The 27,614-nt window shown below is 45.7% G+C and overlaps 2 protein-coding genes and 1 long non-coding RNA gene across 3 annotated transcripts; 2 read left to right on the plus strand and 1 right to left on the minus strand.

Annotated features, from left to right (window-relative positions):
• Positions 1-2,333: 2,333 nt before the first annotated feature.
• Positions 2,334-3,807, plus strand: LOC125342899. The gene is made up of 3 exons (XR_007209272.1): positions 2,334-2,837; positions 3,052-3,140; positions 3,357-3,807. It is a non-coding gene; the product is annotated as an uncharacterized LOC125342899 (long non-coding RNA).
• An 8,664-nt stretch (positions 3,808-12,471) lies between these two features.
• Hif1an (hypoxia inducible factor 1 subunit alpha inhibitor) lies at positions 12,472-20,233 on the minus strand. Its single transcript, XM_048338468.1, has 8 exons — positions 20,055-20,233; positions 19,498-19,748; positions 16,833-16,981; positions 15,081-15,226; positions 14,358-14,464; positions 13,904-13,967; positions 13,561-13,671; positions 12,472-12,832 (listed from the first exon to the last, which is right to left on the minus strand). Exons 1-8 carry the CDS (start codon positions 20,229-20,231, stop codon positions 12,788-12,790), a joined length of 1,050 nt encoding a protein of 349 aa, XP_048194425.1. The 5' UTR covers positions 20,232-20,233; the 3' UTR covers positions 12,472-12,787.
• Positions 20,234-22,540: 2,307 nt separating this feature from the next.
• Positions 22,541-27,264, plus strand: Ndufb8 (NADH:ubiquinone oxidoreductase subunit B8). The gene is made up of 5 exons (XM_048338469.1): positions 22,541-22,683; positions 22,891-23,017; positions 24,431-24,530; positions 24,941-25,096; positions 27,077-27,264. The coding sequence occupies exons 1-5, from the start codon at positions 22,599-22,601 to the stop codon at positions 27,167-27,169; spliced, it is 561 nt and encodes a 186-aa protein (XP_048194426.1). The 5' UTR covers positions 22,541-22,598; the 3' UTR covers positions 27,170-27,264.
• Positions 27,265-27,614: the final 350 nt, after the last annotated feature.

Genomic DNA, 27,614 nt, shown 5'->3' on the forward strand with positions numbered 1-27,614 from the left:
TGGACTCCACGCCAACGTAGAAGCTGAGCTAGGGATTGGTGGCCCCAAACAGGAACCACACTTGGATTCCACCAGTGTTTGGACCACAGGCGAGTTTCTTCCCATCACACAGGAGTCTTGGCCTGACCTGTGCAGAGCGGGCGTGTGGGCTCCCCGCTGCGGCGAGTGTGGGAAGTGCAGCTATGTTCCGGTCGTAGACTTGGCGCCTGTCATCGCCTCAGTATCCCTGCGTGGAGCGACTGCGCCACGTTGTGGCCACAGCAGGGGCGGCATGTCCCAGGGGAGCCCACTGGAAAGCTGGTGTTTGGGGTCCACGTGTCCAGGTCCCTCTCCATCCCTATACTGACCTCCATCCTAGACCCCTTCTAATGAATCCCCAATCCCTCCACCACAGGGAGACAAGAAATGAGATCCACAGGCCAGTACCGCCCGGCACCCACAGGATGAGTGAGCAGAGACTGCCATGTTTTCTCTGAACCTGGGAAAGGTGCTTCAGATGGAATCACCTTTGCTTGGGGTCAAAGGACTCCTATCCAGTCTAGAAATATTCACGCCTTAGAGGACCTGACAAGTTTCTTGACAGTATTCACATCCATTTCCTGCTGGCCAGCGATGGGGCACATTCTCTCACTTGTCACTGAGCTCTAAAAACACAAACAAAATAGCAAACAAAACCCCTCAGAGGGGCTGGGGATATGGCCTAGTAGCAAGAGAGCTTGCCTCGTATACATGAGGCCCTGGGTTCGATTCCCCAGCACCACATATACAGAAAAAACGGCCAGAAGTGGCGCTGTGGCTCAAGTGGCAGAATGCTAGCCTTGAGCAAAAGGAAGCCAGGGACAGTGCTCAGGCCCTGAGTCCAAGGCCCAGGACTGGCAAAACAACAACAACAACAAAAAAAAAAAAAACCCCTCAGAATCAGGCCCAGTATTCCAGAGGTGGCTTGACCCTCTCAGCAAGCACTGAGGACAACACCTTCTTTGATCCACCCCTGGCTTGGTTAATGTAACACATGACTGTATTAGAGTTTTAGCAGTCACATCACACCGTTGACTCATATTGAGCTTGCAGTCAACTAAACCCCCCAGGTCTTTTCTCCATGAACTGCTGTCAAGCTGGGCCTGCTCCCCCCAACCCAGTACTTATGTCATTGATTTTGTTTTAACCTAAGTGCAGGACTCTACATTTATCCCTGTTAAATTTAATCTTGTTGGTTCCAGCCCAGTGTTCCAGCCTCTTGAAATCGTTTTGAATCCTGACTCTTTCATGCAAAGTATTAACTGCCCCTCCTAGCTCTACCACCTGCAAACCTGATGAGCCTGCTGCCTTGCTCAGTTGTCAATAAAAATGTCCGAAGAACACAGGTCTAGTCTGAGCCCCAGGGCACACTGCTGGAGACGTCCCTATAGCCTAGGATGGGGATACATTAATCAAGCCTCACTACGATCTGGATCTTCACCAAGCTTCGTGGGATGTGGTTCAGATGTGTCTGCCTTGTCATGTCTAGACATCATGAAAGGCTCTGTCAGCTGCTTTGGCAGAAACTTCCCTTGCCCCGGGCTGTGTCCTCAGCATCTCACCTAGGCTTTCTTTCTGCCCTCCAAACCTCTAGCATCGTTTGTTCAATCACAACTTTTTATAGATTTCCAGTGGTGCCCCCTCCTGAATGACCTGAGGTAGTTTCTGAGCTTCAGGAGCTCCCTGGCTGTCTTTGCTATTTCATATCCTATCTCGCTGTGCTCCTTCTGAGACCTTATTTACTCTTACAGTCTCTCCTGTACACCTGTCTACCTGCAATTGTGCAGTGGCCATCCCTGCCAAAACACTACCAGCGACACCTTAAACTGTGGCTAGCTCTGCCACCAGCTTGAGAATCTAAAGATTTCCACACACATTTTGTCTCCTAAACCTTCAGCAGCAGTCTGGCTTCCAAGCAATGATGGTGGAGAGATGCAAGACCAAGATTCACAAACAGGCCATAAAGATCAGATACTGAACCTATTTATAAAGCAAGAACCTGGGACCCATCAGGCCAAAGGCAGACTGCGGTCAAACTAAACGGTGAGGCTCACAGAAACTGAGACACAGAGTCAGGTCACAGAGAGGAACAGCAGACATTGAGAGATCTGAGTCTGAGAACTTCCCATGCTTCCTACAGCGGCTAGGAGCAGTCCTGAAGCCAGGTCAGAGAAGGACCCTCATTGGGTAGACTGAGAGCAGAGGGCAGAGTCTGTACTTTGCTTAAGGTCCTTATCTGAAGCTCCACAGCATCAATTGCTAGGAACCCCAAAGAGGTTCAGAAGTCTTACATACACAGACATTTACGTGGGTTATACAGGTCACCATGAGTCAAACCAGGTGTAAGGTCCTATGAGGAGTGGAGACTGACCAACCAGAGGAACACAAATAAGGGTGATAGTTGCCGCTTCATTCCAGCCGATGGTCACATGGGAAATGAATTGCACTGTTGCCAGACTTTAGTCCAAAATTTATTTAAATGCCAAGTTTTGGGTTTTTGGTTTTTTTTTTTTTTACTTTTAATGCTGTTAGTTTTTTTTGAAAGACCTCCAAAAACTGCTATGAGCCAAACAAAAACATTCTGTGGCTCTGATGTGACCAGCGGTGGTCACCTTTTCACTGCTGCCAGCTGTTAGGTACTGGGGAAGGCTAAGTGACATGGGCTAAAATTGTCCCTCTCAGTTTTTTTTATGTCTATGAGAGTGACTTCTAGGTTCTATAGAAACAATTACTCAGAAGTTACTTTGTCTTTAAAACCATTCAAGATGTCAAAGTTCCAAATTCAAGGTCTTAGTTCTTTTCAAAGCTTTTAAATTTAGGTTGCAAATGGACTGGGAATATGGCCTAGTGGCAAGAGTGCTTCCCTCATATACATGAAGCCCTGGGTTCGATTCCCCAGCACCACATATATAGAAAATGGCCAGAAGTGGCGCTGTGGTGCAAGTGGTAGAGTGCTAGCCTTGAGCAAAAAGAAGCCAGGGACAGTACTCAGGCCCTGAGTCCAAGGCCCAGGACTGGCCAAAAAAAATTTAGGTTGCAAATCTTAATTGCTCATAACAAAGAAGTTTAATATTTGATCTGAATTACATTTAAACTCCTTTAAGTAACTTCACATCTAAAAGGTTTATATAGGGGGGCTGGGAATATAGCCTAGTGGTAAAAGTGCTCGCCTCATATACAGGAAGCCCTGGGTTCGATTCCCCAGCACCACATATATAGAAAAGGCTAGACGTGGCGCTGTGATTCAGGTGGCAGAGTGCTAGCCTTGAGCCAAAAAGAAGCCAGGGACAGTGCTCAGGCTCTGAGTCCAAGGCCCAGGACTGGCAAAAAAAAAAAAGGTTTATATAATTGATTTCCTCAAGTATTTCATTTATCAGACCAAATCAAACTTCCCCAGCTACTTATTACTATTCCTAACAAATTAAGTTTATAAGTATAGCAAACCTTGCCATTTTATTTTTGTTTGGTTGGTTTTTTAGCTGTATTTTTTTTCCTTTTTAGCATTGGCCATAGAACCCAGGATGTTGCACCAAGTGCTTTGCCACTGAGTTACATCCTAACCCTAATATTGCCATTTTAAATGTTCCAAAACTACATTAAAAACTTCGTGGGATTTTAACTTAAAAAAAAACTGTTTAAAATAGCACATATTCTTCCACATGTCAAGGATTTCAAACACAAAACTCCAATAGCCAGGCATGGTAGCACATGCTTGTAATCTCAGCACTCTAGAGGCTGTGTGTTAGGAGGATCAAGAGTTTGAGGCTAGCTTGGGCTACAGTGACAGTCTTAAAACACACACACACACACACACACACACACACACCTGCATATGTTCCATAAATCAGTAATGATATAAATTTGATGCTCTAGGGGTTAAGCATGCATATTCTTTGTTCTAGTTCCTCAATTGTTAAAAGTTTATCAAGGAAACAATTAAGGCCACCTTCAATGGGAGGGACAGCTTCTCAGGTGACCAAGATTACAAAATAAGAAACACTGGCTGGGGAAATGATTTGATTCTGGAGGGACCCAGAAACCCTTAGTTATGGGCTTGTAAATCCTTATCACAGGGCTTCTACTACATATCATGGTCATTATGGGCTGGTGCTTTTCAGCACCTAACTGCATGTCCTCACAGACAGCCAGCCCTCACGTAGGTGACTGTCCTATACCTTGACTGGGTGATACATTTCCTTGGCTCTGAAAATAATTAAGATGTCTTCCCTTTTTGCCGCTTTCCATTTTTCCCTCGTTTCTAAGGAGACCAGCACTCTTACAAGTTTTCAAATAAACCTGGCTAGATACACGATCTCACAACCTAGATGTGACCTGTAGTCACAGTTTCTGAGGTTCTACTAATAGAATTCTGGTTTCGGGCTGGGGATATAGCCTAGTGGCAAGAGTGCCTGCCTCGGATACACGAGTCCCTAGGTTCGATTCCCCAGCACCACATATACAGAAAACGGCCAGAAGCGGCGCTGTGGCTCAAGTGGCAGAGTGCTAGCTTTGAGCGGGAAGAAGCCAGGGACAGTGCTCAGGCCCTGAGTCCAAGGCCCAGGACTGGCAAAAAAAAAAAAAAAAAAAAAAAAAGAATTCTGGTTTCCCCGCCATTCGTTCAGTGTTCTGTCCTTTAACTGGCTTTCCACCTCCTTTCTTGAGACTTCACTTCTTGGCTCTACCCTCTACACCCCATCTCTACACTGACTCGATGCCCAGAGAACCTACCCTGTGTCCAATATTGTAGAGTCCTTCCCCATCTCATGATTCTTTTCCACTCAGACATACCCTTGGGACTACTAGTCTCACCCCAGGAAGAAAAGGAAATCTGGCATTGTTTGCACTAAGACATGGGCAACTGAATTCTCCCTTTTCCACTAGGTAAACTGGATGCTTCCTAAGGAGAAAAGAAATGGAAAAAAGGAACTAACATTTATTGAGCACTTAATGGACACCAAGAACTGAGTTGTTTCAACTGAATTGTTGCACTCATTCCCAATAGCCACATGAAGGGATCTGTTAAGAATTCCAAGCTCAAAGATACCAAGTAATCTCACATTCTTACAGTTAGGAAAAGGCAAAAGCAAGATTCAAACCTAGTCCTGTGGCACTCTGAAATTCACTCTTGGTTACTACATTGCTTTTCTTAAATCAAAATTTTTGCTAGTCAAAGGCTGCCAGTGTTTTGACTGAAAAGCTGCTTTACTGGTTTCTGACTAGGCCTGTCACAAGCTCTAATGTGAAAATTGCTGAATTTCTGAGTGAAAGTGTTGCAAAACCTCTACTCCCAATAGTTGTACCATGCTTGGTTTACAGGGCAGTTTCACATAGATTGCCCACCAACTCAAAGAAGCAATATTATTAACCAACTTTAGATGAGGGGACTGGAGCTCAATGAGACTAACATACCTACTCACCCCAAGTACATGTAAATTCCATACTAGGCTCACTTGAGCCTGTAGTTTTTTCCTCTTAGCAGCTATGTCCTGCGCACATACACCTCTCCCCAGCCCCTTTAGAGTGAGATGGCTATTCACAACCTAGATATCTAGTTCTGTTTCCCAAGATTCTGCTCTAGTAGAACCTTCTCTGCTCTCAGCCTTGCCCTTCATGGATTTCCAGTCCCTTCTATAGCCTTTTTCCCCCTTTGGGCAGCCATGCCAATCTGTCTCCTGTCCACCATTGCGCACCCACCCCACATTCCAGCCTCTTCTTCCTGCCCATGGTTGCCACTGCTAGCTAAATGGCTCTTAAGTGCCTCTTTGGGTAACTATCCTCTTAACGTGCCTCTCCTTGCCAGCCCAGGCAGGATGAGGGGAAGTGGAGCAGGTTTGATGTCTTCTTTTCAGTGTTTCAGGTATTTTCTTTAATATTGTGGAAAACAAAATTTATAATTTCAATCCCCAGTGATAGCAATGGTGATCTGGTCTCTGTGAAAGTTAGAGGTCACTGAGAAGGGAGGGATGGGTGCCAAGACAGGAATGGGTGCTCATACCTGTGCTCTGCTCAGGAGCTTAGAGGTAAAGACAGAAGCTAAGGAGGCTTTGTATGCGAAGGACAGCTGGCCCTGAAGGAAGGTAGTTATCCTCACAGATCTCAAACACTGAGTTCCAGGCAGTTTGTCATTCTGCCAAGGCCATACAGTATGGTAGACTCAGTATGGAAAGGGTTCATTCTCAACCACTCGCTACACTTCACTACATGCTACAGTCAAGGAGGAATGGCAACCCAGCTCAGATGTACCTTAGATTTTGGCTTAAGCAGCACAGCTTCACTGAAAAACGGCATCGACCTCAATGATCAAGTGAGTAGGTCTTAAGCAAATGGAATAAAGCAGAAAAATTGGCTTAGGACAAAGAGTAAGCAGCCAAGTTCCAGAGCCAGTTATCTAGAAAGAGGAGACTGCAAGGTGACTCCAAGTGGCCTGCAGCCTAGAGGGATGCTTTGGCACAAGGTGGTCTTCCCAAGGGAGCTAGTGCTAGGGTCTAAGGCAAGATGGTCTGAATCGCCACTGAGGGGAATCACAGAGCCCTGGCTCACAGTGAAGATAAATGTGTCAGTGGGAATGCATTATAGGTGCTGGGACTCCCAGCCAGCCAGGATGTATCTCATGCTGGAATTTGAGAACCTGATTCAACACCTCTTCCAAATAGGATCCCATTTAGAGGGTAAGAAGAGAGTGAGCATGTCCTCTCTGCAAATGTAGACCCAAGCAAGTCTAGCTGGTTTTCTGTCATGTTTTGGGGATATATCACCTGGCTCTTTCCTTGGAGTGATTCACAGCAAACTCTTTAAACACATGGGAGCAATCTTTGTCTTTAGACCAGGTACCCATCATCTTTGGGTAGCTACTCCTCTTCCAGACACCAGCTCAGACTACACTTCCTGCAGAAGGCTACCCTACTACGAGCATCTGAGCTGGGTCAGCTGCTTGTCCTCCATGAACCCTCAACTCCAACTACCTCCGTTACTGAACTGTGTGCCCAGAGGTAAGGACTAGCAAAGTGCCTGGGACTGAAGTGCTAGCAAATGGTAGCTAAAATTCTACTCATGCATTTTTCTCTGAATTCTAATGCTTTAATGTTCTGCCCTACAAACAACCTTAACACTTATAATTTAGACACACTCATACAAAATTGAGGCAAAGGGGCTTGATCTGACTGCAACAGCATCTCTCCCAAAGGAATTTGAGGCGTTCACTCTCTAGTGATGGCAGTGCAATGGGGTCCTTGTATCCGAGGCTGAAGAAGGGGTAAGGACAAACACCATGAGAAGCCCTGCTCCGAAGCTGAGCACAGTGCCTCAGTATGAGGCACCAGTTTCTACAGCTGGAATGGGCAATCACTCAGTTCCCACTGCTATGTGCAGCAGGTGTTTGGCTGACCAGGCAGAAGACAAGTCAGCCATTTTCCTAGAATGGTTTAGGTACCAAGGCTCTGCCCCCAATGTATATGAGTAGCCTTTGAGGGTATTTTTCTTTTCTCTCTTGTACCTTCCTTGAGAAAAAGAGTTACTGAGATCTGTTTAAGCATCAATGAAACCAAGTCTTTGAGTAAGTCACATAATGAACAGAACCACCACCACAACCATTTATTAAGTGCTTTGCCAGGCACTGTGCTAAAGCTTTACAGACATTATATTTAGTTAATCCAAAACCCCTGAGGTAGATATTTTCAAAATCCCTGTCCCCACCCCCTCACATATCATTATAATTAAGGAAACTGAGGCTCAGAGAGAATTAAGCAAATCAACTGAGGTCAAATCCAGGTGGTAAGCAGCAAGCTTAGAAATCTGAATTTAAGGTACCTGACTCCAAAACTCATGCTTTTAATCTGTGCTAGATTGTTTCCTATTGAAATTTGAAGAACATACTGCCTTTGTACAACTACTTGGAGGGGGAAAAGCATACTTCTTCAGAAACATGAAACCAAATTTTAGATGGGGGGGAACTATTTGAATCAGCTTTTGTACTTGAAAACTCTTGAATGGAGAACAGTCTTGGAATAAGCTGGCCACGGCCCATTCTCCTACCCTCCAAGATCATTCATTCTCACCTGAGACCTCCACTTCTGACATCATACTACTTAAAACACTGTTTCACTTCCAGCAACCAGAGGTCAAACTTGCTGACACACAAAGACCTGAGAGAAATTAGGAGGCATTCACAAAATGCCCCCCAACCATCCCTGAAACTGCTGAGCCCTAAGGTACACAGACACATTTAGATGGCAACACAAAGTCAGTTCTTCCATCTTGGCTTACACAGTGCTGCTCCATTTTTTGTTTCCTGACCAACTGCCACTTCCTTCCCACCACTCACCAGGTCTGTCCATCTCATCTGAGGCCTCACTAGTCATTGGTTCATGGGTCCCAAGACTGTCAATTTGAGCCTTTGTTCCCCAGTCATGCCCCAAAAGTGCTTAGCAAGCCTCTATTCAGGATCCCATGACCTATGATAGTTGAAGGACACACAGAAAAGGCCAGCAGTGAGGCAAACTGAACCAGAATTACAAACTGACAAGGAACGGCCAGAGGACAGAGTAGACAGCACACAGGGACTAACTAGGGACAGACCATTTGATCCACCTAAGACCAGAAATAGAAGATGAACAGATATGAACCCAGAGGGGGGCGGGGTGTCTTAAAACCAATCTACCCAAACTTTTGAGGTCATAGAGCTTTGAGGAAAAGGATCTTAGTGAAGGGGCCACTGGAGAGCCTGGCAGGAGAAAGCTCTGGAAAGGGAAGTTGAAACATCCCTTTAGAGCAGGCAGTTCCACAAGACACCAAGAGAAGCAGGCAGACTAGAGGATAAGTAGCTGGAGGTCCCAAAGAGGTCATGGGCTGAAAAAGGCCAGGGCTGCTGGAACCCCAAACTACTTCCATGCACATGCCATACCACCTCATCCAGTCATGAACGGTCACTGCCTGCAGCCCTTGCCAAATTTTGCACCAGATTGTGATGGGTGGAGACCCAGAGGTAGGGAATTTACCAATGAGAGCCCTCGCTTTCATCCTTGAAGGATTCTATAAGAAACATGTTACATACAAGCCATAAAACTGATGAACAAATACTTAGTGCAAATATTGACTTTGAAGTTTGAAGGATCAGAGATGAGAACTCAAGAAGACATGGTTTTCCTATATATTAAGACTCCCCCTGTTGGTTCACCTCATCATGGGCTTACAATCTGTGGCCAGAGGATCCAGCACCCTCCACAGTGAGGATCTCACTGATTCTGGGGAATCAATGTTGCTAGGAGGCCTGGAGGAAAACGCTGCACTACCATCTTCCCCTTCTCTGCATAAAATCCCTAACTGTCTACACAGGGTATCCAACATACACAGAAGCCGTGACCACTGCTTCCAACCTGGTTTCCTTTGCAAGCAGTTCTTGGAGTTTCGTGTTTAAAAAACAAACAAACAGGTTTCTTACTCTGTAGTGCTGGAAGGTGACAAATACTTGTCACAGGTGGGAGATCAAGTGTTGACTATCAGAAAACATTTCCCACCAACAGTAAACACATGGAAAAACTACTCTATTGTTATCTATGCCCTAAAGCTTGTGTTTGACACCCATCTATCTTTGTTGGCTTTTTCCCAAAGTCTGTTTCTGTAGCCACTTCAGGCTTAGTCTTTAAGAAACACAAGTTCCACCCATTTGTGGAAACAAGAAAAGACTAGAATCTCTGGGGGTCAGAGGGAGGGACCTTTCCCCATACTGGGCTGGCCCATTGGAAGGATCATTCCCCTCTCTGTCTCCTAACAGATTCAGATTAATGATTGCTCATTCCTAATTGTCAAATTTCTTTTCCTTCATCCTGTGTCTAATCACCAGTGACAGAAACCATTACGCAAATGAGAGCAGACGACTTCCCCCAACTGTTCGCGTTGGTAAAAACCTTGTAATTTAGAGCTCTGATTTGTAGGGGAAGCTGGTCTCCCCCAGGCATCTTGGGCATCTGCTCAACGAATGCCCAGAACAGCCCCTCCTCCTCCTCCTCCAGAATTCCAACTCCCCCCACCCCAACAAATATTTGATTTCATGAAACAGTAGTTTATACTGTACCTGCTGATGTGAAAATATGAGCTGGCACTATGGCTGACCTGTAGGCAGGTCCAAGTCCTATCTGACTGCCACACTGCTAGGTTGGATGGGGTAACCAGATATGGGGTAAGAGTTATAGCAACGCTTCCTCTGCTGCAAGCACAATTTGAGCCCAAATAGCCCTACTCTAGGTAGGTGAAGCGCTTCCATCTCTTCCCTGGGGGAAGTGACCCAACAGAATGTAAACCAAAACTCTTAGTCAACATCTAGAACTGGCATGTCAACTCTGTGATGCAGAGATGTTAGGACTCGCCAGGTGTTGTCAGTAAAGCACAGAGACCTAGAGCTGCATCCCATATAGATTCCCAGCACTCTTAGCTTGTAATATGGCTTCTCAGGCAGTTTCCCCAGATGTCTTTGGTGGAGCCCAGAAGGACTTCCTGTACTTAAGTCTTAGCTCATCTGCAGACACTGCCTAGTGGGTGAAGCCCGAGGACAAGCAAGCTAGGGAAGGCGGGGAGTCAAGAGTTTGGTGGAAAAGAAGGATCAAGTGTTTGCAGCCAACATCGCTTAGTTGCTACTAATCGCTAAATCTCTTTGAGCTCATTTCTTCATTGATGAAGTGGGAAACCTACCTTGCATGGTATGAGGAAGAGATAAAAGCACTAGGAATATATTATGTGTCTAAAAAGAGGAGTTGCTACTGTATCATTCAAGGATTAAGAGTGTTGCTGTGAATCTCAGCCTTCTTTCCTTCTCCCTGCCCTCAGCCACCTTACAGCAAGCCTGTCAGCATTCTTCTTTGTAAAGACCAATCCGTGGCACCCCACTGTGCATCACCTACAATTCTGAGAGTTGAGCAGAAAGGCAGCAGACTTGCAGAGAATAGATAATCTATCTTTCCAATTGTGACTGTGGCCAAGTTTATCGTTCATCTGCCCTGCTCTTTGTGGCACTCCTCTTTCCTGAAAGAAATGGAGGCATGGAGTTCACTGTAATCACATTTCCCAGCATTGGCTGTATTTTAAACAGCTATACTTGAGAAGGTACCGGGTTTGCAAATCCATATTGTACCGGAGAACCACAGAATGGGGCACTAAAATAAACACACACCCCCAAATACACACATAAGTGCTCACACGCATACACATGCATCTTCTCAGTCCATCGGGGCACTGTAAATGGAACTTCACCTGTGAGAGCCATAGTTCAGAAGTAAACCTTTGGAGGGACTCCCAATTTTCTCTTCTCTTCCAGAGAAAAGGATGATGGAGAAGGGATTGGATGTGAACGGACAAAGGCCACCTCTCTTCCTGGGGGGCCCAATTATCCCACTGAATAGACATGAATGATGGCCTTTGAGTCGTGCAATGCTCAGGTGCCCAGCTGTAAGATGCAGCCCTGAGAAGGGTTCCCACGAGTAGTAACTAACAGAAAAGGAAATTCTTTCGTGTTCAACCTGTTACCCTTTTGAGGGTACAGAACATTCAGTGGGGTCTGGCAGAGGAGCTGGCTTTAAGAGGCAAGGGTGTGTCTCTGCCCTAGCCCCACGGTGGATAAAAGGTAGCAAGTTATCTGCCTAAGCTTGACCCCATTTTATCTACTCAGCCAAAAAGTTCAGCAGTAGGAGAAGACATGGCCTGGACAAGAGGGAAATGGGGCCTGGAGGCTGTTGCCTGTCAGCCTCAGGCAAGAGACCTGACCAACACAAAATGGCTAAAATCTCAGTTAAAAAGCTGTAGTACCCAGGGACTCAAACTGTATTGTCACACTGGATAAGGTAATCAAGTGGAGAGCCTTGGTAAGCAGGAAGCTGGCTAGTTTGGACATACCCACACATACACATGTGCAAGTGAGTACACATATGCATGGATGCACAAAGAGGTTGACATCCCTAGCCATGCTAAGAGAAGAACTCTCCTGATAGCACAAGGGCAAGAGCTGGTGCTGGAAAAGCTGTGTGTCCACAATCTGGAACATAAGTACAATTCTAGTTCTTATGTCCCAAGGTACCATTCAATGTATGGCTTGAGGTTGTAGGTCCCAGCTGGAATCCTGTCAAGTCCTTTTCCACTAGACGGCAATCTAGGCCCCCAAAGGTAAACCTCCCTTTCAATCTTCCCAGGAGTGTCTCGGTAGCCATTTCTCTCTGGCCTGCAGTCTGACTGTAAAAACTGGATGAAGCAGACTGACCTAATGGTCAAACTTGCTTTGGCTCCGCAGTCCAGAAGCAGTGGGATTGTAGAATAACCTCTCGCTCAGGCTGAGGCACTGAGGCTACAGGAGATAGGTCTACGAGCCAGAAGTGACATCCTGACACAGGAGAAGGGAACGAGGAACAGATCCGTACCTGCATGTATGTGTGCACACATATGCCCACATATACACACTCACTCACATAACCCAAGGTTGACAGACTAACACACAGAGACATGATGACAACCAGAAGCTAGGACTCCATACACTGGAGGCAGGACTTTCGGGAGGCAGAGAAGGAAAAGTGTTGGGGCACAAGAGGCAAGGGTGAGAAATCCTTCAAAATAGGATTGGCGTACCAACTACCCTGCCTTGCCCCAAACACCTGCCTCCAGGATCATGGCAAGAGTCCAGTCCATTTAAGTGCAGCGTGCAATACTAGTGCTTGGAGTGTCCTGTCCTCATCAACGAAGCAGTGTGGACGGGATAGCAGGCACCTGGCAGGAAGCCTTGACCCCTGGCAGGCTAGTTGTATCGCCCCTTGATCATTGTGTTCAACAAGGGCCCCACCTGTAAAGAGACAGAGGATCAGAACTGCCTATCCCCTGGTCCTGGAGTTGGACCGGGCCCACCTAGAGACATTTAACGCACAGCCAAAGTCAAGAACAGGCTCACAGTCAATCCTGTGAGCCCTCTAATCAAACTTATTCACCAATGTCATGAATCGGGGGAAGGAGGCCAACTTCATAACACCCTGTATCTGCAAGCAGCACCCAGACAAAAGAAGGTTGGAGGAGCTAGTAAGCTCCCAATAGTCAAGACTGTGCCTTCATGATTCTCTAATTGTGCAGGAATGTTAAATGTTTCTCTATCCTCAACAAAAGGCTACCTATACCTGTGCCTGATATGACTTCCCCATTCCAGAGGCATCTCTGAATGCTTATAAGAAAAAAGTAAGAGTGTCATAATTACAAACTTCTCGCATTTACTCAGTGGGCCAGTGATGCACCTGAATGGAAAGCAAGGCTACCTAGAGCTGCCTTGGCCCAGCTGGGAGAGCACAAGATGCTTTATTGCCCACTTCCCATTCCAGAAGAATCCCCTTAGGGGTCCCCAGCTGGCACATAAGCCCCATGGGGGACATTACTACTAGCATGGAACAGATTATAATTGATCCGTCAGTCACATCCAGCTCTCACCAGAAAAGGCTTTTCTAAACATTCTCGTAACCTCTATGAAGAGAGGACATCAGATACTGACAAAGAGCTATGGAGAATAGTGTACCAACCCTGTCTTACCTCTTGTGGATTCCCCAAGGCTTCTCCAAGCATTTTCTCAATGTTTCTCATGATGGCCACTTTCTGATGAGCTTTGAGAGGATATTCAATTCTGTTAGGAGTGGGAGCCCCCTACAAAGGAAGCAGCAGCTCAAGAAATGCTCTTAGCATCAGACTCAATGTCACCTCGCTGCTTCTATATTATCCTTGTAAGAAAACATTTAATTCTATCCCTTTGCTTCTCCCCTGACCTGGGAATCACTCCTAGGGATGACCAACCACCTAACTCCAGCCAAAAGCATTTACTAGACCTACTTCACCCCAGCCCCAGTTCCATCTGGGCAAAACAATCAGACATATTCACCTTATACCAGAAGTTCACAGTGATGGTAATCCCCCCGTTTAATAATGACTCTATGTGATGCCACCTGCAAGAAAAAAAAACAGGCTCCTATTTACTTTTCAGAAGAGATGGATAACTAGGTAGAATCCAGTTAAAGAAAATAGCAAAGACACCATATTTACACTCATACTGTTAAACAGAGTGGCCTAGATTCAATGGTATTCAATCTCTTATTAGCAAAGAGATAAGAACAGTTTCTACAGCTTCAAGTCTCTTTGGGTTTGGCAAATTGTTCTCTTTTCCTACAGACAGGATTACCACCTCTCCCATGGTTATATATGCCCTTATCTGGATATGCCAACCTTCCTATAGACTGCCTAAGACCAATCCTGCCACAACTCAGAAGGGAAATAAAGCTTTTCAGAGAATGAGAAGAAAGTTCTCAAGAGGCCCCCATTCCTAGCTTCATCCTCACCAGTACATTGGGATGTAAAGAACATCACCAGGACCAACAACTGTTTCATAACCAACCACGTTTTGAAAATTGGGGAACCTCTCGTAGTCAGGATTGTCAAAGTCCACCTAAAGGAGTAAAGAAAAAGAAAAAAAGATAAAGTCAATCACCAAATCTTTAACAGTGACTATGTGCTAGTTATTTTGAAAAAGATGCCTTTAAAAATATCTTTAGAATCCTAGGCTTCAGTGCTCCTGAGGTTTACTTCAATGGCCCAAATTAGGATTCATGCATAGTCCAAGCCTCAGAAACATTCTCCTCCAAACAATTCTAGCCAGGGAAGACTCTTAAATTAAGTAGTCATGTAGCTTTCACCTCAAGAGAGAGGAGACATATCTGGATATATGTCTCACTTAGGTCCACGAACTACGGATGTATCTCACATTTACTCACCAATCTCCGTATAAAAATAAATAGCACATAACAAGACAATGGTTAAATCCAATGGAACAAGAATTAGCTCTATAGGCTGTTTATACTTGTAAACATTTGGGGACCACCACAAGAGCTTGGAATATGTGAGCTGCCCTGTGAAATTATCCTGTAGGGTTTTATCTAAGGCAATACCAGCCCATAATCTAAACCTGACATTACTACCACAGGGAAGGGGAAAGACAGAAAAGTCTTTGATTTCTAGATATTCCTAGAATCTGGAGTTCCACACCCTCTCCCACTTGCGCTTACCTGGCTCTGTCTGTCACACGGGTGATGCACAGGGTATGGATAGAGGCACTCAAATTGATCCGGAGGGAATAAGATACATCGTTTATGGCCTTTTATCTGAGCAAAGAAGTTCTGTTGCTCATCATAGTGAGCAGGTGTCACATTTCCTGTACGAAGAAAGACATTTTCTTATCTGGAGAAGTAGCTCTACTGCACAGGTTAGACAAATGCCAGAGAAAATCCCAGCCCATCCTCCAAGGTAAGGGTTCCAAATCAAATTTCAGGCAGAATCATGAAAATTTCAACAGCAACTCTTAACAAATTAAATGTCACATTTATAAATACTAAGTCCAGCAACCATCATTAGGTAAGAGTCCATTATGAGGTAAAGGATGGTTTCTGCCCTTACTGAAAACAAGAGCATATCAAAATGACAGTCACACATCAAGTCGGAAATATGCTGCATGTACTTGCACTCTCCTTGAATTCCAGGGAAGTAAAACAGGTAGAAATGACTGGCCAACAACGCATGCATGATCCGCTCTGAGTTGTTAACCAGTCATTTAAGCTGTATACATATGTCCTTGCTTTGGGTAGGTCTTCTGGAGCTCCCACTTAATCACATTTGTGGAGACATAACACTCCTAGAGCAACACTTGGGCTCACTGCAGCTGTGACTTTCACCAAAAGGAAGTTTATCAGACTACAGAAGACAGTGTTGTAGAAATAAGGTACATTATGTCACCCGTCTATTCCTGTGTAACTGAGATCATCTCTGTATCATTTGCAGAATCCTTGAATTTAGAAAACACTCCCCAGGCCAGCCTAGATATGCCCAGACAGCTGCCTTCTCAAATGCTGAGAGTCGATATGACCTCAAAGGACAGCTGCTCATTCATCTCTCCCTAAGGAATCCCTGTGCCTTATCTACCACAGAGGAAAGCAATGGAAAAACTCTGAATCAGAGAACTAGAAGTGGCTTCCCCACTGGCAGAACAACTAAGAAGTATATCAAAGGAACAGGTACATGGTCAATTCGTAAGCTGCACTTCCAGAAACCTTGATTAATTATTAGCCAAGGATTCAAATCCAAAGAAAGGACAATTAAGAGATTTCAGAGTTCAATCATCAGATGAATGCCAATAAACAATTACTGATTCTCTGAGCCTGTCCTAAACATAGCAATCCTTCCTCAAATGGAGTCTAAACACATTTTATTCAAAAGAAAAAGAGAAGACATTCACATATTTGCTTATGTGTGCAGAAAACACAAACAACACAATAGCACCTCCAGGAGAGAAAATGAGAAGGTGGGAGAGGTGAAAGATTAGCATGCCTATTTATTACTTTTGAATTTTCAGCTCCATAAATATATTATCTATTTAAAAGACAAAGTTGAATCTGTATTGGAAAAATGTATTTCCCCCTTTTTGCTAGGATAAAACCTTGTCTACAAAGAGATCCAATAGAGAGCAGCATTTCAGAAGTCACAATATCTCAGCATATGTACCCACTGAACAGCTAAGAAAGGGAAAAGGGAACTTATTTTTAAGAGTGCATGAAACTAGGTTAAAGGCTTAACATATATCATCTCATTTAATCATCATAGCTGTTTATAATGTATTATGATGTTCCCTTTGCAGATGAAAAAGCTGAGGCTTAAACAAGTTCAGTGACTTCTTAAATAACACAGTACTAACAAGTGGTGGAGATAGAATTAGAAATCAGGTTTGAATTACTTCAAGCCATACTACTTTCTAAACTATTTCGTACCTTCCATGCCAATGAGCAGCAGGTTAGAGGTCAGCTGCCCCCAGCCACGCTTTACCTGTTGTTTATTAATCCAGTTCCAGTTAAAACCCAAGAAGTCCAGGACAATCTTCCTACCCACAGTGTCATTCAGAGTTTGTTGCAGATACAACCTACATTTCCCAAGAAAAAGAGTCCATTAGTGTGTGCACACAAGGCCCCAACATGACCTCCCCACATCTGAAAATATAAAATAAAATCTACACCAGCATCTCAAACAGTTATAGTCATGAAAATCTTGGCCTATGTGGATTCTCACAAAACTGAATTCTTATCTCACCTTCTCTGAACACCAGAATTCTAAAAGATGTCCATTTTAAATGTTTTATCCTTTTAAAAACCTACTATATAGCTACTCAGGAGGCTGAGATCTGAGGACTGTGATTTGAAGCCAGCCCAGGCAGACAAACTCAAGAGACTTATCTCCAATTAACTAGCAAAAAACCAGATGTGGAGCTGTGGCTGAAGTGGCAGAGCACCAATACTGAGCAAAAAGCTAAGGAACAGCACATGTCCTTGAGTTCAAGCTCCAGTATTAGTGTAAACAAACAAACCAAGGTCCTCCATAAGAATATACATACATGTAATTCTACAGTTTCCTAGGAGCTTATCCTCAAAGCCTGGAATGATGTGTCCATCTTGATCCAGTGGCTCTCAGGGCCTGACACCTTCTTTGGCCTTTGATGGCCACTGCAGTAGACTGTATTTTCATTGAGAGGGACAACCAGGAGGTTGTCCCTCTCAATGAAAGACAGGAACATTTAGACTTGCTTTATTTAACTTTTTTGACGAATGAAGTGTTCACAGAAGTGACTTGTAGTGTGTCCAGCTATAATTTTAGGAAACATTACAAACTATCCCATCTTTCCTTCGGTCACAAAAATTGCCAAGGTCCAGCTGCTATTGAGCCAAATCGGACCTCAAGAATCAACAAGATGATATAGGAACAAGATCACTTCATCTATGATGAACATGTATAAAAGTGAGAAATAAACCGTTTTTCTTTCCAGCTTGAGCTCTACCTTGAAGTCTAACTTATCTTGACTGATTTAACCAACTATCAGTAGCGGCCTTCTACGGACAAAATGAGGATGCCTCACCCCGTACACACCCAGGCTCCTTACATACCTGAGGAAGGTCATATGCTACTCAAGTGATATGAAAACCCTACCAGAGAAGTTCACAGATGGGCAGAGTTGAAGACAAGACAGAAGCAAGCCTGTTTTGGTTCTAAGAAAAGTACTTAACCAGGGCTGGGAATATGGCCTAGTGGCAAGAGTGCTTGCCTCCTACACATGAAGCTCTAGGTTCGATTCCCCAGCACCACATACATGGAAAACGGCCAGAAGGGGCGCTGTGGCTCAGGTGACAGAGTGCTAGCCTTGAGCGGGAAGAAGCCAGGGATGGTGCTCAGGCCCTGAGTCCAAGGTCCAGGACTGGCCAAAAAAAAAAAAAAAAAAAGAAAAGTACTTAACATAAAATTATAATGATTAAGGCAGTATTGTTAATAGTAATAGTAGTACTACTATGTCTAAACTTGGGACCATGTGCTTACTAGGTCTATCCCTTAAGCATACTTCCAATCTTTTTCATCTCTAAACTATGGATCCTGCTATCTGTAAACCCCAAATCACAACAAACCATTTAACTTTTCAGCATGAACCATTTCCAGTTAGCACAATAGTTTAAAAGAGTGGCAAACTGATTATTTTAGAGATAAATCTAATGAGAAGCAGTTTAGCCTCCTACTTAAAAAAAAAAAAATGAATAGCTGCCCACACTTAAAGTCCAAAGACTAAATAAGAATCCTCATTTTGAGCTTGTTTTGAAAAAAATACAAAACAGAACAACTAGCAACTCTAGGCAAAATAATTAGTCCTCACTTTGAATAAAATATTTGACTTCAGCTTCATTAGTTTCCACCCAGACATGTTTGCTAATTTCAATCATTTGCCTGACCAGTCAAGGCAGGTTTGACTCTCATTTCTAGGAAAATGAGACACTAGAGATCCACAGTTCAGTCTAATAATTTTCTTATCCCTCAAGCTAGAAAGTCAACTGATTACTGTAAGCACCAGCCCAGAAAACAGCACGGACACACAGTCACATAAAACAAAGAAAGTTTATTGCCAGCAAAGGGACTGACAAGGCCAATTCTCACAAAACACCTGTCTCTGAGGTGACTACTTATAATCTAGGAGAGCTAGGAGGACGGGACCCCGGTGCACACATGTGGGCCCAGGACTTCATGGAAGGCTAGGATTTATGGCAAGTAGTAGATAAGGGCCCCGCAGTGCAGCCAACCAGTCTGAAGGTCACTTTAAGGGGTCCTGTTACCTTTTGTGGTTGTAACTGACCCAAGTTGAGAGTCATCTCAAGGTAAGGGGGAAGGGGGCATGCATTAAATGGGCCTAGTGTTGGTCACTCTGGGAATGATGCCTGCCAGGTCCTGGGAAGGAAGGGAGCCTATTAGACTAAAACAGTTAAGGTAGAAGGGAAGATTAGTAGGAACCCAGAGATGGGAGATTCTAATCTTCACTCACCTAACTCTGCCACGCCTTCAAACAAGTCCAGGAAAGGAAGATGGACGTCTTAAATCCACTGTTAAAACCAGAGTCAGCTAACTTACCTGTCTTCTCCTCCACGCTGCTGAATATCCTGCAGTTTCTGAACAAACTCATGAAATTTCATTTCCTCCCGGTTGGACCTCGGCTTAAAGTTCTGGAAGTTAGCCATCTTCTTCTCATCATAGTATAAGAACTTGTGGGTGCTAGCGCTGTACACGGAGAAGTCTCCATTGCCAATATTCTCTTGGAGATATCCAAGGTCCCATTTCAGCGCAGGGTACACAAGATTTGTGTCGGTGAGCACCACGGGCTCCTAAGCCAAAGACAGCATTTTTGAAAAGAAAGAAATGGGGGGGGGGGCGGGGAATCCCAACAAGTAGATGGGTTCTCTTCCCTGACCCCCAACTTCAGAACCACTTCTCCCTTCAAGCAACACGCACTCCTCACAGGCCACTTCTCTCCGCCTCCCTCCCCGAATCTCCCCGCACCCCCAAGGCCCGTCGGTCCAGGCCCAGGGGGCGCCCCCCGCCCCCTCATCCCAGCGCTCCACGCGGCCAGCGGCCTCTCCTCCCCGCGGGGTCCCTGCCTCCTCCCGCTGCGGGCGCGGCCCGCCCCCCACCTCATTCTCAATGAGCTCCTCCGCCCGGGGGTCGCTCTGACTCAGGCGCGGGATGGGCAGGGTCGGGAAACCATAGCTACGCAACTGAGACTCATCCCAGGCCGGGCCTGGGGCCTCAGCCTCCTCCCGGAGCTCCGCCAAGGCCGAGGTTACAGCCTTTGCCGGCGGCGCCGCCATCTCTGAGCGAGGAAGCCGAAGCCCCGCCTCTTTCGGCCGAAACCACAAGGGGAAACCATAGAGACGAAATGCGAAACAGAGTGGTTCGGGCACCTGGGGAAGGAGCGCCACCTACTGGTGACTGACAGCTACACAGCCTAGGCTACATACATCCCTGGAGAACTAGGGGTAGTTCCCTCCACAGGGTCACAGGGGTCACAAACAAGCCAATGGACAAAGTGTTGCCGCAGTGTACCCAGGTCTCCACCGAGAGCACACAGTGTAGCTAAACTTTAGACTTTACACTCGTGGGTAGGGAGAGAAGCAAGCCGGCCTAAGGAAGACACATGGATAGACACTGGAAAGAGACTGCTCTGAAGTCTTAGGCAAGAGGTTAAGTGGAAAATTCAAATCTTGCAAAATCATGCATGAGGCGCATTGTGGCACCTTCCTATAGTCCCAAGTACTCAATATTCAGGGCAGTCTAAGCAACACAGCTCTCTCTCTCTCTCTCTCTCTCTCTCTCTCTCTCTCTCTCTCTCTCTCTCTCATCTGGTGGTACTAGTGACTGAACTGAGGGTTTCATGATTTCTAAGAAGATATTTATACTGAGTCATGCCTTCAGATTGTATACCCTCCACACCTCTTTAAAAAGTAAAGGCTTGGGTTGGGGATATGGCCTAGTGGCAAGAGTGCTTGCCTTGTATACATGAGGCCCTGGGTTCGATTCCCCAGCACCACATATACAGAAAACGGCCAGAAGTGGCGCTGTGGCTCAAGTGGCAGAGTGCTACCCTTGAGCAAAAAGAAGCCAGGGACAGTGCTCAGGCCCTGAGTCCAAGCCCCAGGACTGGCCAAAAAATAAATAAATAAATAGTAAAGGCTTTATTTTGCTTTACATTACTTGACTTTTTTCTTGCCTATGTCACCCTGTCTCCTGCTTGTATTTTGCTATGAGACCAATGCTATTATTAGTGGCCAACCATGGAACCCACCTTTTCAAATAATAAAAGGCTGCATCAGTGACCTCTATTGCTTTTTTAGACAGTTCTTATGACTGGATGTGGGGTCTAAATGCTAATGTTTAAATTTTTTCCAGGTTTAAGGAAAGAATAAGGTGCGTATAAATAAAATCCAAGTTTTGAAAGTCATCCCAAAGGGAATTCTCAGCTGGATATGATGGCCCACACCCCAAATCCCAGCACTCTAGGAGGCAGAAAACTCAAGTTCAAGGCCAGCCTGGCTACATAGCAAGACCCTTTCTCAAAAACAAAAACAAAAAAACAACTCAAAAGCCAATGAACCAACCAACAAATGTAGCAATGGTACTCACTGGACACTATATTGAAAATGCACTATACAACTTGTGGGTGAGATGGGAGGGAAAAACTGGGAGAGAGTGAGGGAAAGGGTGACATTGTCCAAAAGGAAATGTATTCTTTGCCTGACTTATGTAGCTGTAACCCATTTTTAGCATTTTCAAGTAAAAATAATAAAAACAAAAACTAGGGAAAACGTAAAGGAAATTATTGTAGAACCTACCAGTTCATATTAGCATATAGTCACTTTATTCTTCCTAATTAAGCCGTTCTTTTTAAAAGGTCCTTAACATCATTATCATCAAAGTGTTGATGAGACAATGAGACATTATGATTTAAGTGTGTTCCTCAAACGTGTGTTTTGGGAATTTAATCCCAATGGAATACTGTTGAGAGGTGCGGCCTCCATATCCATTGTAGGTAAACTGTGCATCTGACACTGCTTGGCAGGGTTTAGTTTTATATTTATTGAGTTGAGGTGACTGTCAGACTGAAAAGTAAGTAGGCTAGGAGCCAAGAGCTGAGCATCTAAAGGGAAGATATAACCAATTGGGAGAACAGAAGGTGGGGGGAGCACAAGCAAGGGCTCAATCTGAAGAACGGCCACACCTAGGGATGGAAGGCCAGTAATGGAGAAGAAAAAGGCAACAGACAAAAAAAAAAAACAACAAAAAAAAAACACATAAATAAAGCTCGTCTTACTTGTATTGCTGCTCTTGGTCAGCTGTGTGCCTGAGGTGTTCAGGCTCTGAGTCCCCATTATCTCAGAATGTGTTTCTGCGAGCTGAGGGAGAAAAGGAGCGCAACCTGAAACATCAGCGAGGACCCCTGCCTGGTTTCCCCTCCCTCCCGCAGTTGCCCCCCTCCCGTCCCCATCCCCACCCACCCCACCCCTCTGCTTGCTTTCTCAGCGGATGGGCGGCGCCGCGTTTCGAGCCCGCCCGCCCGGGATGGACCTGAAGGTGTTTCCCCCGCTGCGCGCTCGCTGAGGCGCTCGCGTTTGGCCCCGCTCAGCCGCCGTCGCGGGTGGCCCGTGCGCGTGCGCACGACGGAACCCGAGAAGGTGAAGATGGCGGCGGCGAGGGCAGGGGCCCTGGGGGTCCGATGGCTGCAAAGGACCGCCCGGAGTGTGGTGCCGCTAGGAGCACGGACAGGTCGGTGCGCACGGCAGAGACCTTGGTGTGGGAAGGGGGAGGCCTGCAGTGTGTAGGGTCGTGGGTGCCGTGGCAAGGGGCGGAGGGCGCCTTAGTATATTCTGAAAACAGGGATCCGGGCTGCAGCCTCTGCAGCCGTTGCGGGTTGGACCCTTCCTGGCCGCCGGAGAGCAGAGTCCGACTGAAATGCCCTCTTGTGCCCTTCAGCCTTCCACATGACGAAAGACATGTTGCCGGGGCCCTATCCAAAGACCCCCAAGGAACGCGCCGCCGCCGCCAAGAAGTATAACATGCGTGTGGAAGACTACGAGCCGTACCCGGATGATGGCATGGGGTGAGTCGAGAGGGTCTGCTCGCCCCCGAAGAGTGATGGGAGGGGACCTCTGGATGGGTGGTTCGACCCTGACCCTTTCTCCTGAACCTCCGGCTGACCCTCCCGAGAGTCACCGGTATGGGCGCTTTCCCTGGTGCCGAGAAGGTGGGGAGTGGGGTGGGGAGGCGGGGAGCAGCTGCTGCTGCCCAGAGGACTTCAATTTTCCCCTCGGCTCTTAACTGTTTCCTCAAATGAGAAAGCCGGGGCTTTCACGACTCCCTCCCTCGAGGACTCCTGAATAGCAGGAACCTTCCTTGGCTTCATCCAGAGCGCCGAGTTTCGTTTAGATTGAGCATCTGCTGGGCTCAAGGTGCTGTCATGCGGGCACGTGACAAGGCCGGGGGCCGGGTTCCTGTCATGAGAACTGTATTTATAGATGGGAGTTCTCTATTTCTGTGTCTGTTTACGCCCCCCCGTGTGTGTATACACACGTGTGTACATATATGTGTATGTACATTTGCGTGTATATTGTGTATGAGTATATATACACATATGTGCATATATATAGAGAGAGAGAGACACACACACACACACATTATTCTGATAGAGCTGTGGAAATCCCAGCAACTGTTAGGCAGATTAAATAACCAACCCCCTGATTTCCTGTCCTGGTGTCACTTATTCAATCTTGGTTTCAGTACCCCCTGTTCTTGTTTTCCAGTCATTTTTCTGAAAATGCTGTTGTTTGCTTTTGTTTGTGTCTTGGATGGGTAACAGTACGTATAAGGTGAACCTGACCAAGCTACGAAGAAAGTTCCATGGCATGTTTGAGACTGGGAGATGCATAGCCATCTTAGAAACACAGTTGTGGTGAAAATAATGCTTTTCTAATTTGTACACTTTTTTGTTTTGTTTTGTTTTGTTTTGGCCAGTCCTAGGCCGTGAACTCAGGGCCTGAGCACTGTCCCTGGCTTCTTTTTTGCTCAAGGCTAGCACTCTGCCACTTGAGGCACAGCGCCACTTCTGGCCATTTTCTGTATATGTGGTGCTGAGGAATCGAACACAGGGCCTCATGTATACGAGGCAAGCACTCTTGCCACTAGGCCATATCCCCAGCCCTAATTTGTACACTTTTTTTAAATCTCAGTTTGCTGAATGGTTTCAGTTAAACCCTAAACATTATCTTCATTTAGTATCTGATGAGGGAATCCAAATACTTATTAAACTTTCTTTTGGAAAGGAAGGAAAGCATGGCTCTTGATTTACAATTTGGGCTGTTATGGTTAGCTCTGTGCTTAGTGATTTGAACTTGAGGTCTTACGTTCAGAGAGTCTGTTCTTTTGTCCTTTGGTAAAGTACTTACATTTATCATGAGGACTCTGAATTGTCTGGGACTGCTCACGGCCCTTTCCAGAAGTTCTTACTGTCTCTCAGGTATGGTGACTATCCGAAGCTCCCTGATCGCTCACAGCATGAGAGGGATCCATGGTATGAATGGGACCACATGGACCTGAGGACGAACTGGGGTGAACCGGTAAGAAAACCATAACCCATGTTACCTTCTTTCCAGCCTTCTTCTAAAGGCGCTTTCCTGTAGATTCTCTCCTTAGTTCCATTGATACTTCTCTGTCCAGTTAACACTAAGCTTTCCTGCTCAAGAAAGCAAACTCAGTAATTTGAGACCTGAGCTTGCACATGTGGCCCATGCAATGGGACTTCAGGGAAGAGTACAAGCTTAGTTGCTGTGAAAGCTGTGCATTCCATGATTGAGCCGTCTCTGGTGAGGTGGAGATAGGACAGCATCCGGTCCCATGGGCCCATGTGTTTCAGACCTAACGCTCAAAATATGACCCACAGCCATTGGAATACTTTGTATTAGTCTGTAATCACAGAACAACCTGCTCTTTGCACAGTCTGTGACAGTTATCTGCCTTTTTGCCTCAGCTGCACTGGGACCTAGACATGTATAACAGGAACCGAGTGGACACGTCCCCTACACCTGTTTCTTGGGATAGCATGTGTAAGCAGCTCTTTGGCTTCGTGGCTTTCATGGTTTTCATGTTCTGGGTTGGAGACATGTTTCCCAGCTATCAGCCTGTGGTGAGTATCTGAGAAGTACTCCCCTTGTTACATTTGCTTAGCCCCCTGTCCCAAGCGAGTGAAGTCTGAAGTAGAGAACCAGCCAATACCAAATTTGGCTACTTAGAGTCTTAGGAGATAGGAAGATAGAAAGGTCTTAACCCCTGGAATGGCACATGTACTGGAACACTGCTCCACCCCTACTTCTTGGATCAGTCTAAGTGAGAAGTACTTTAGCACTAGGTGAAGAGTAAGAAAATGGAAGCTGGCTAGTCGTCAGAGTTGCCATTTGAAGATTGTACTTAACCATTTATTTCAAAACACTTGAACAGATACATGGGAGGTTGACATGATTTATATGTATAAATGCATGTGGTAACTGTGAGTGCAAAATGAGATGAGCTCCCATTAGGGAGTAGGGTTAAACCAGATGCTAAAAAACAGTTTGGGTGGTGGAGAGAAGTTGGAGAGACCATTTGACAAGAGAAAACCAAACAGAGGGGAAAAGAGTTGAATTGGGTGAGATAGAATGAGAGTATAAAGCAGTTCCTAGATAACCAACTGTATTCATTTCCTAGTGAGCTGCTGAACATTCAGAAACCTAGGCCCTGTTTTGGAGATCCCAATTTCATAGCTCTTTTAGTAGGGTTTTAGAATCAATGTTTTCAATAATCTGATAGTGACTGGTAATTCTGATATAGATCTACACTTGGAAATCACTGTGTTAAAAAGAAATACTGTGGGGCTGGGGATATAGCCTAGTGGCAAGAGTGCCTGCCTCGGATACACGAGGCCCTAGGTTCGATTCCCCAGCACCACATATACAGAAAACGGCCAGAAGTGGCGCTGTGGCTCAAGTGGCAGAGTGCTAGCCTTGAGCGGGAAGAAGCCAGGGACAGTGCTCAGGCCCTGAATCCAAGGCCCAGGACTGGCCAAAAAAAAAAAAAGAAAAGAAATACTGTGAGATGAGTTAGGTCAGATAGCTTTTATTATGTTGCCAAGGGATTTGGACTTGATAGCGTAGTGATATATTTGATAGATATGTACACCGCCCCCACCATGGACCAGGTTCAGACTGTATGTACCAAGAATTGAGTTGTAGAGGTGACTTGGTCTAATTGTAGTAGGGTAGAGCCGTTAGGGGGTTTTGAATAGAAGAGTGATAGATAAATGGAGGCTGGATTCTAGTTAATCTGGAAGTAGTCTGTGGGATGGATTAGAAGGAGAAGAAATGAAGGCAGAGGGGCTTCGGTGTTTGCTGTTGGCTGCCCAGTGCTACCTCTGCAGAGATAGGTAATCAGTGTCCCGAAGGTAGCTGGTATGTGTCCTGTGCACTGACACGAGCCTTGTTGTCAAGCCCCAAGGGTTCCTTGCTGGAGAGTACATGTGGAGCTAGGGTGAGCACTAACTTCACTTCAGGAGAGCAAAACACAGTGTGGCTCTTCTATTTTTCAGTTCTGTAAGCACATCACCCTTTCTCCTCCCCTTGAGCTGTGTTCCCCGACAGCTGTTTGTTGGAAAAGCCAGCAGCCCCTAAAGCACATCCCAGCCGTGTCTCCTCTGCTTTCCCCCACCGCTGCTCCTGCATGCCTCATTTGCTAGGCCACTTTAGTGGTAGAACCATTAGGGGCTGAGTGACTTAAAGGAGATTGAGTCTGTCTCGACCCCGAGAGAGCGTGGGATGGATGGATGCATCATCTCATTTAGAAAGCTTTGACTGACTGTCTCACTCTTTCCTGCCCTCCCCACCCCCCATTTCCCTTTCCTCTTCTCCTCTTCCTTTTCCTTACTCACAGGGTAGGCATCACTTCTCTTACAATCTAGGCTCTTTCTGTGCTGTGGGCTGAGCAAAGAAGAGAGCACCACGCCTTCCATTTTAGCACAGCTGTGACCAGAAGCTATTATGTACCCATTTAGAGTCATTAACTCAGAGTGGGGAAGTAGCCAGGTATTGGCTGGATATATGTTGTTCTTACTGACCTATCTTTCTTTTTTCCTTAGGGGCCGAAGCAGTATCCTTATAATAATCTGTACCTGGAACGAGGCGGTGATCCCACCAAAGAACCTGAACCAGTGGTTCACTATGACATCTGAGGAGGCTTCGTGGGCTTTTGTGCCCTCAAACTAGGATTCCCTCATTCCTAGAGATTTAACCTTAATGAAATCCCTATTAAAACTCAGTGATGTGATATCTGTGCCTCATTTCCCCAGGAACACTCCCTGCTGTGAAGAAGGCCATTCTCGTCCTTTTAATTTTTTTTCCCTGCCTACTGTCTACCATTCTCTCTGTTTTCAGCAGGAAAACAGAGAGAATGAAAACAGTGAAATGAGAAGGATGGGGCAGGGATATTAAGTATAAGTTTCTGATTTGTTCATTTCACTGCAACTGCAGTGGTTGAGAGGTCCACTTGCAGCCATAGCATTCCCAACTTCCCACACTGGAACAATTTATTTCCCGTACAATGTGTTAATATACACCTATAGACCCAGCACTTAGGCTGAAATAGAAAGATTGTGAATTCAAGGCCAGCTTGAACTA

The sequence above is a fragment of the Perognathus longimembris genome, chromosome 2, assembly GCF_023159225.1.
Source record: "Perognathus longimembris pacificus isolate PPM17 chromosome 2, ASM2315922v1, whole genome shotgun sequence".
NCBI classification, from domain to species: domain Eukaryota; kingdom Metazoa; phylum Chordata; class Mammalia; order Rodentia; family Heteromyidae; genus Perognathus; species Perognathus longimembris.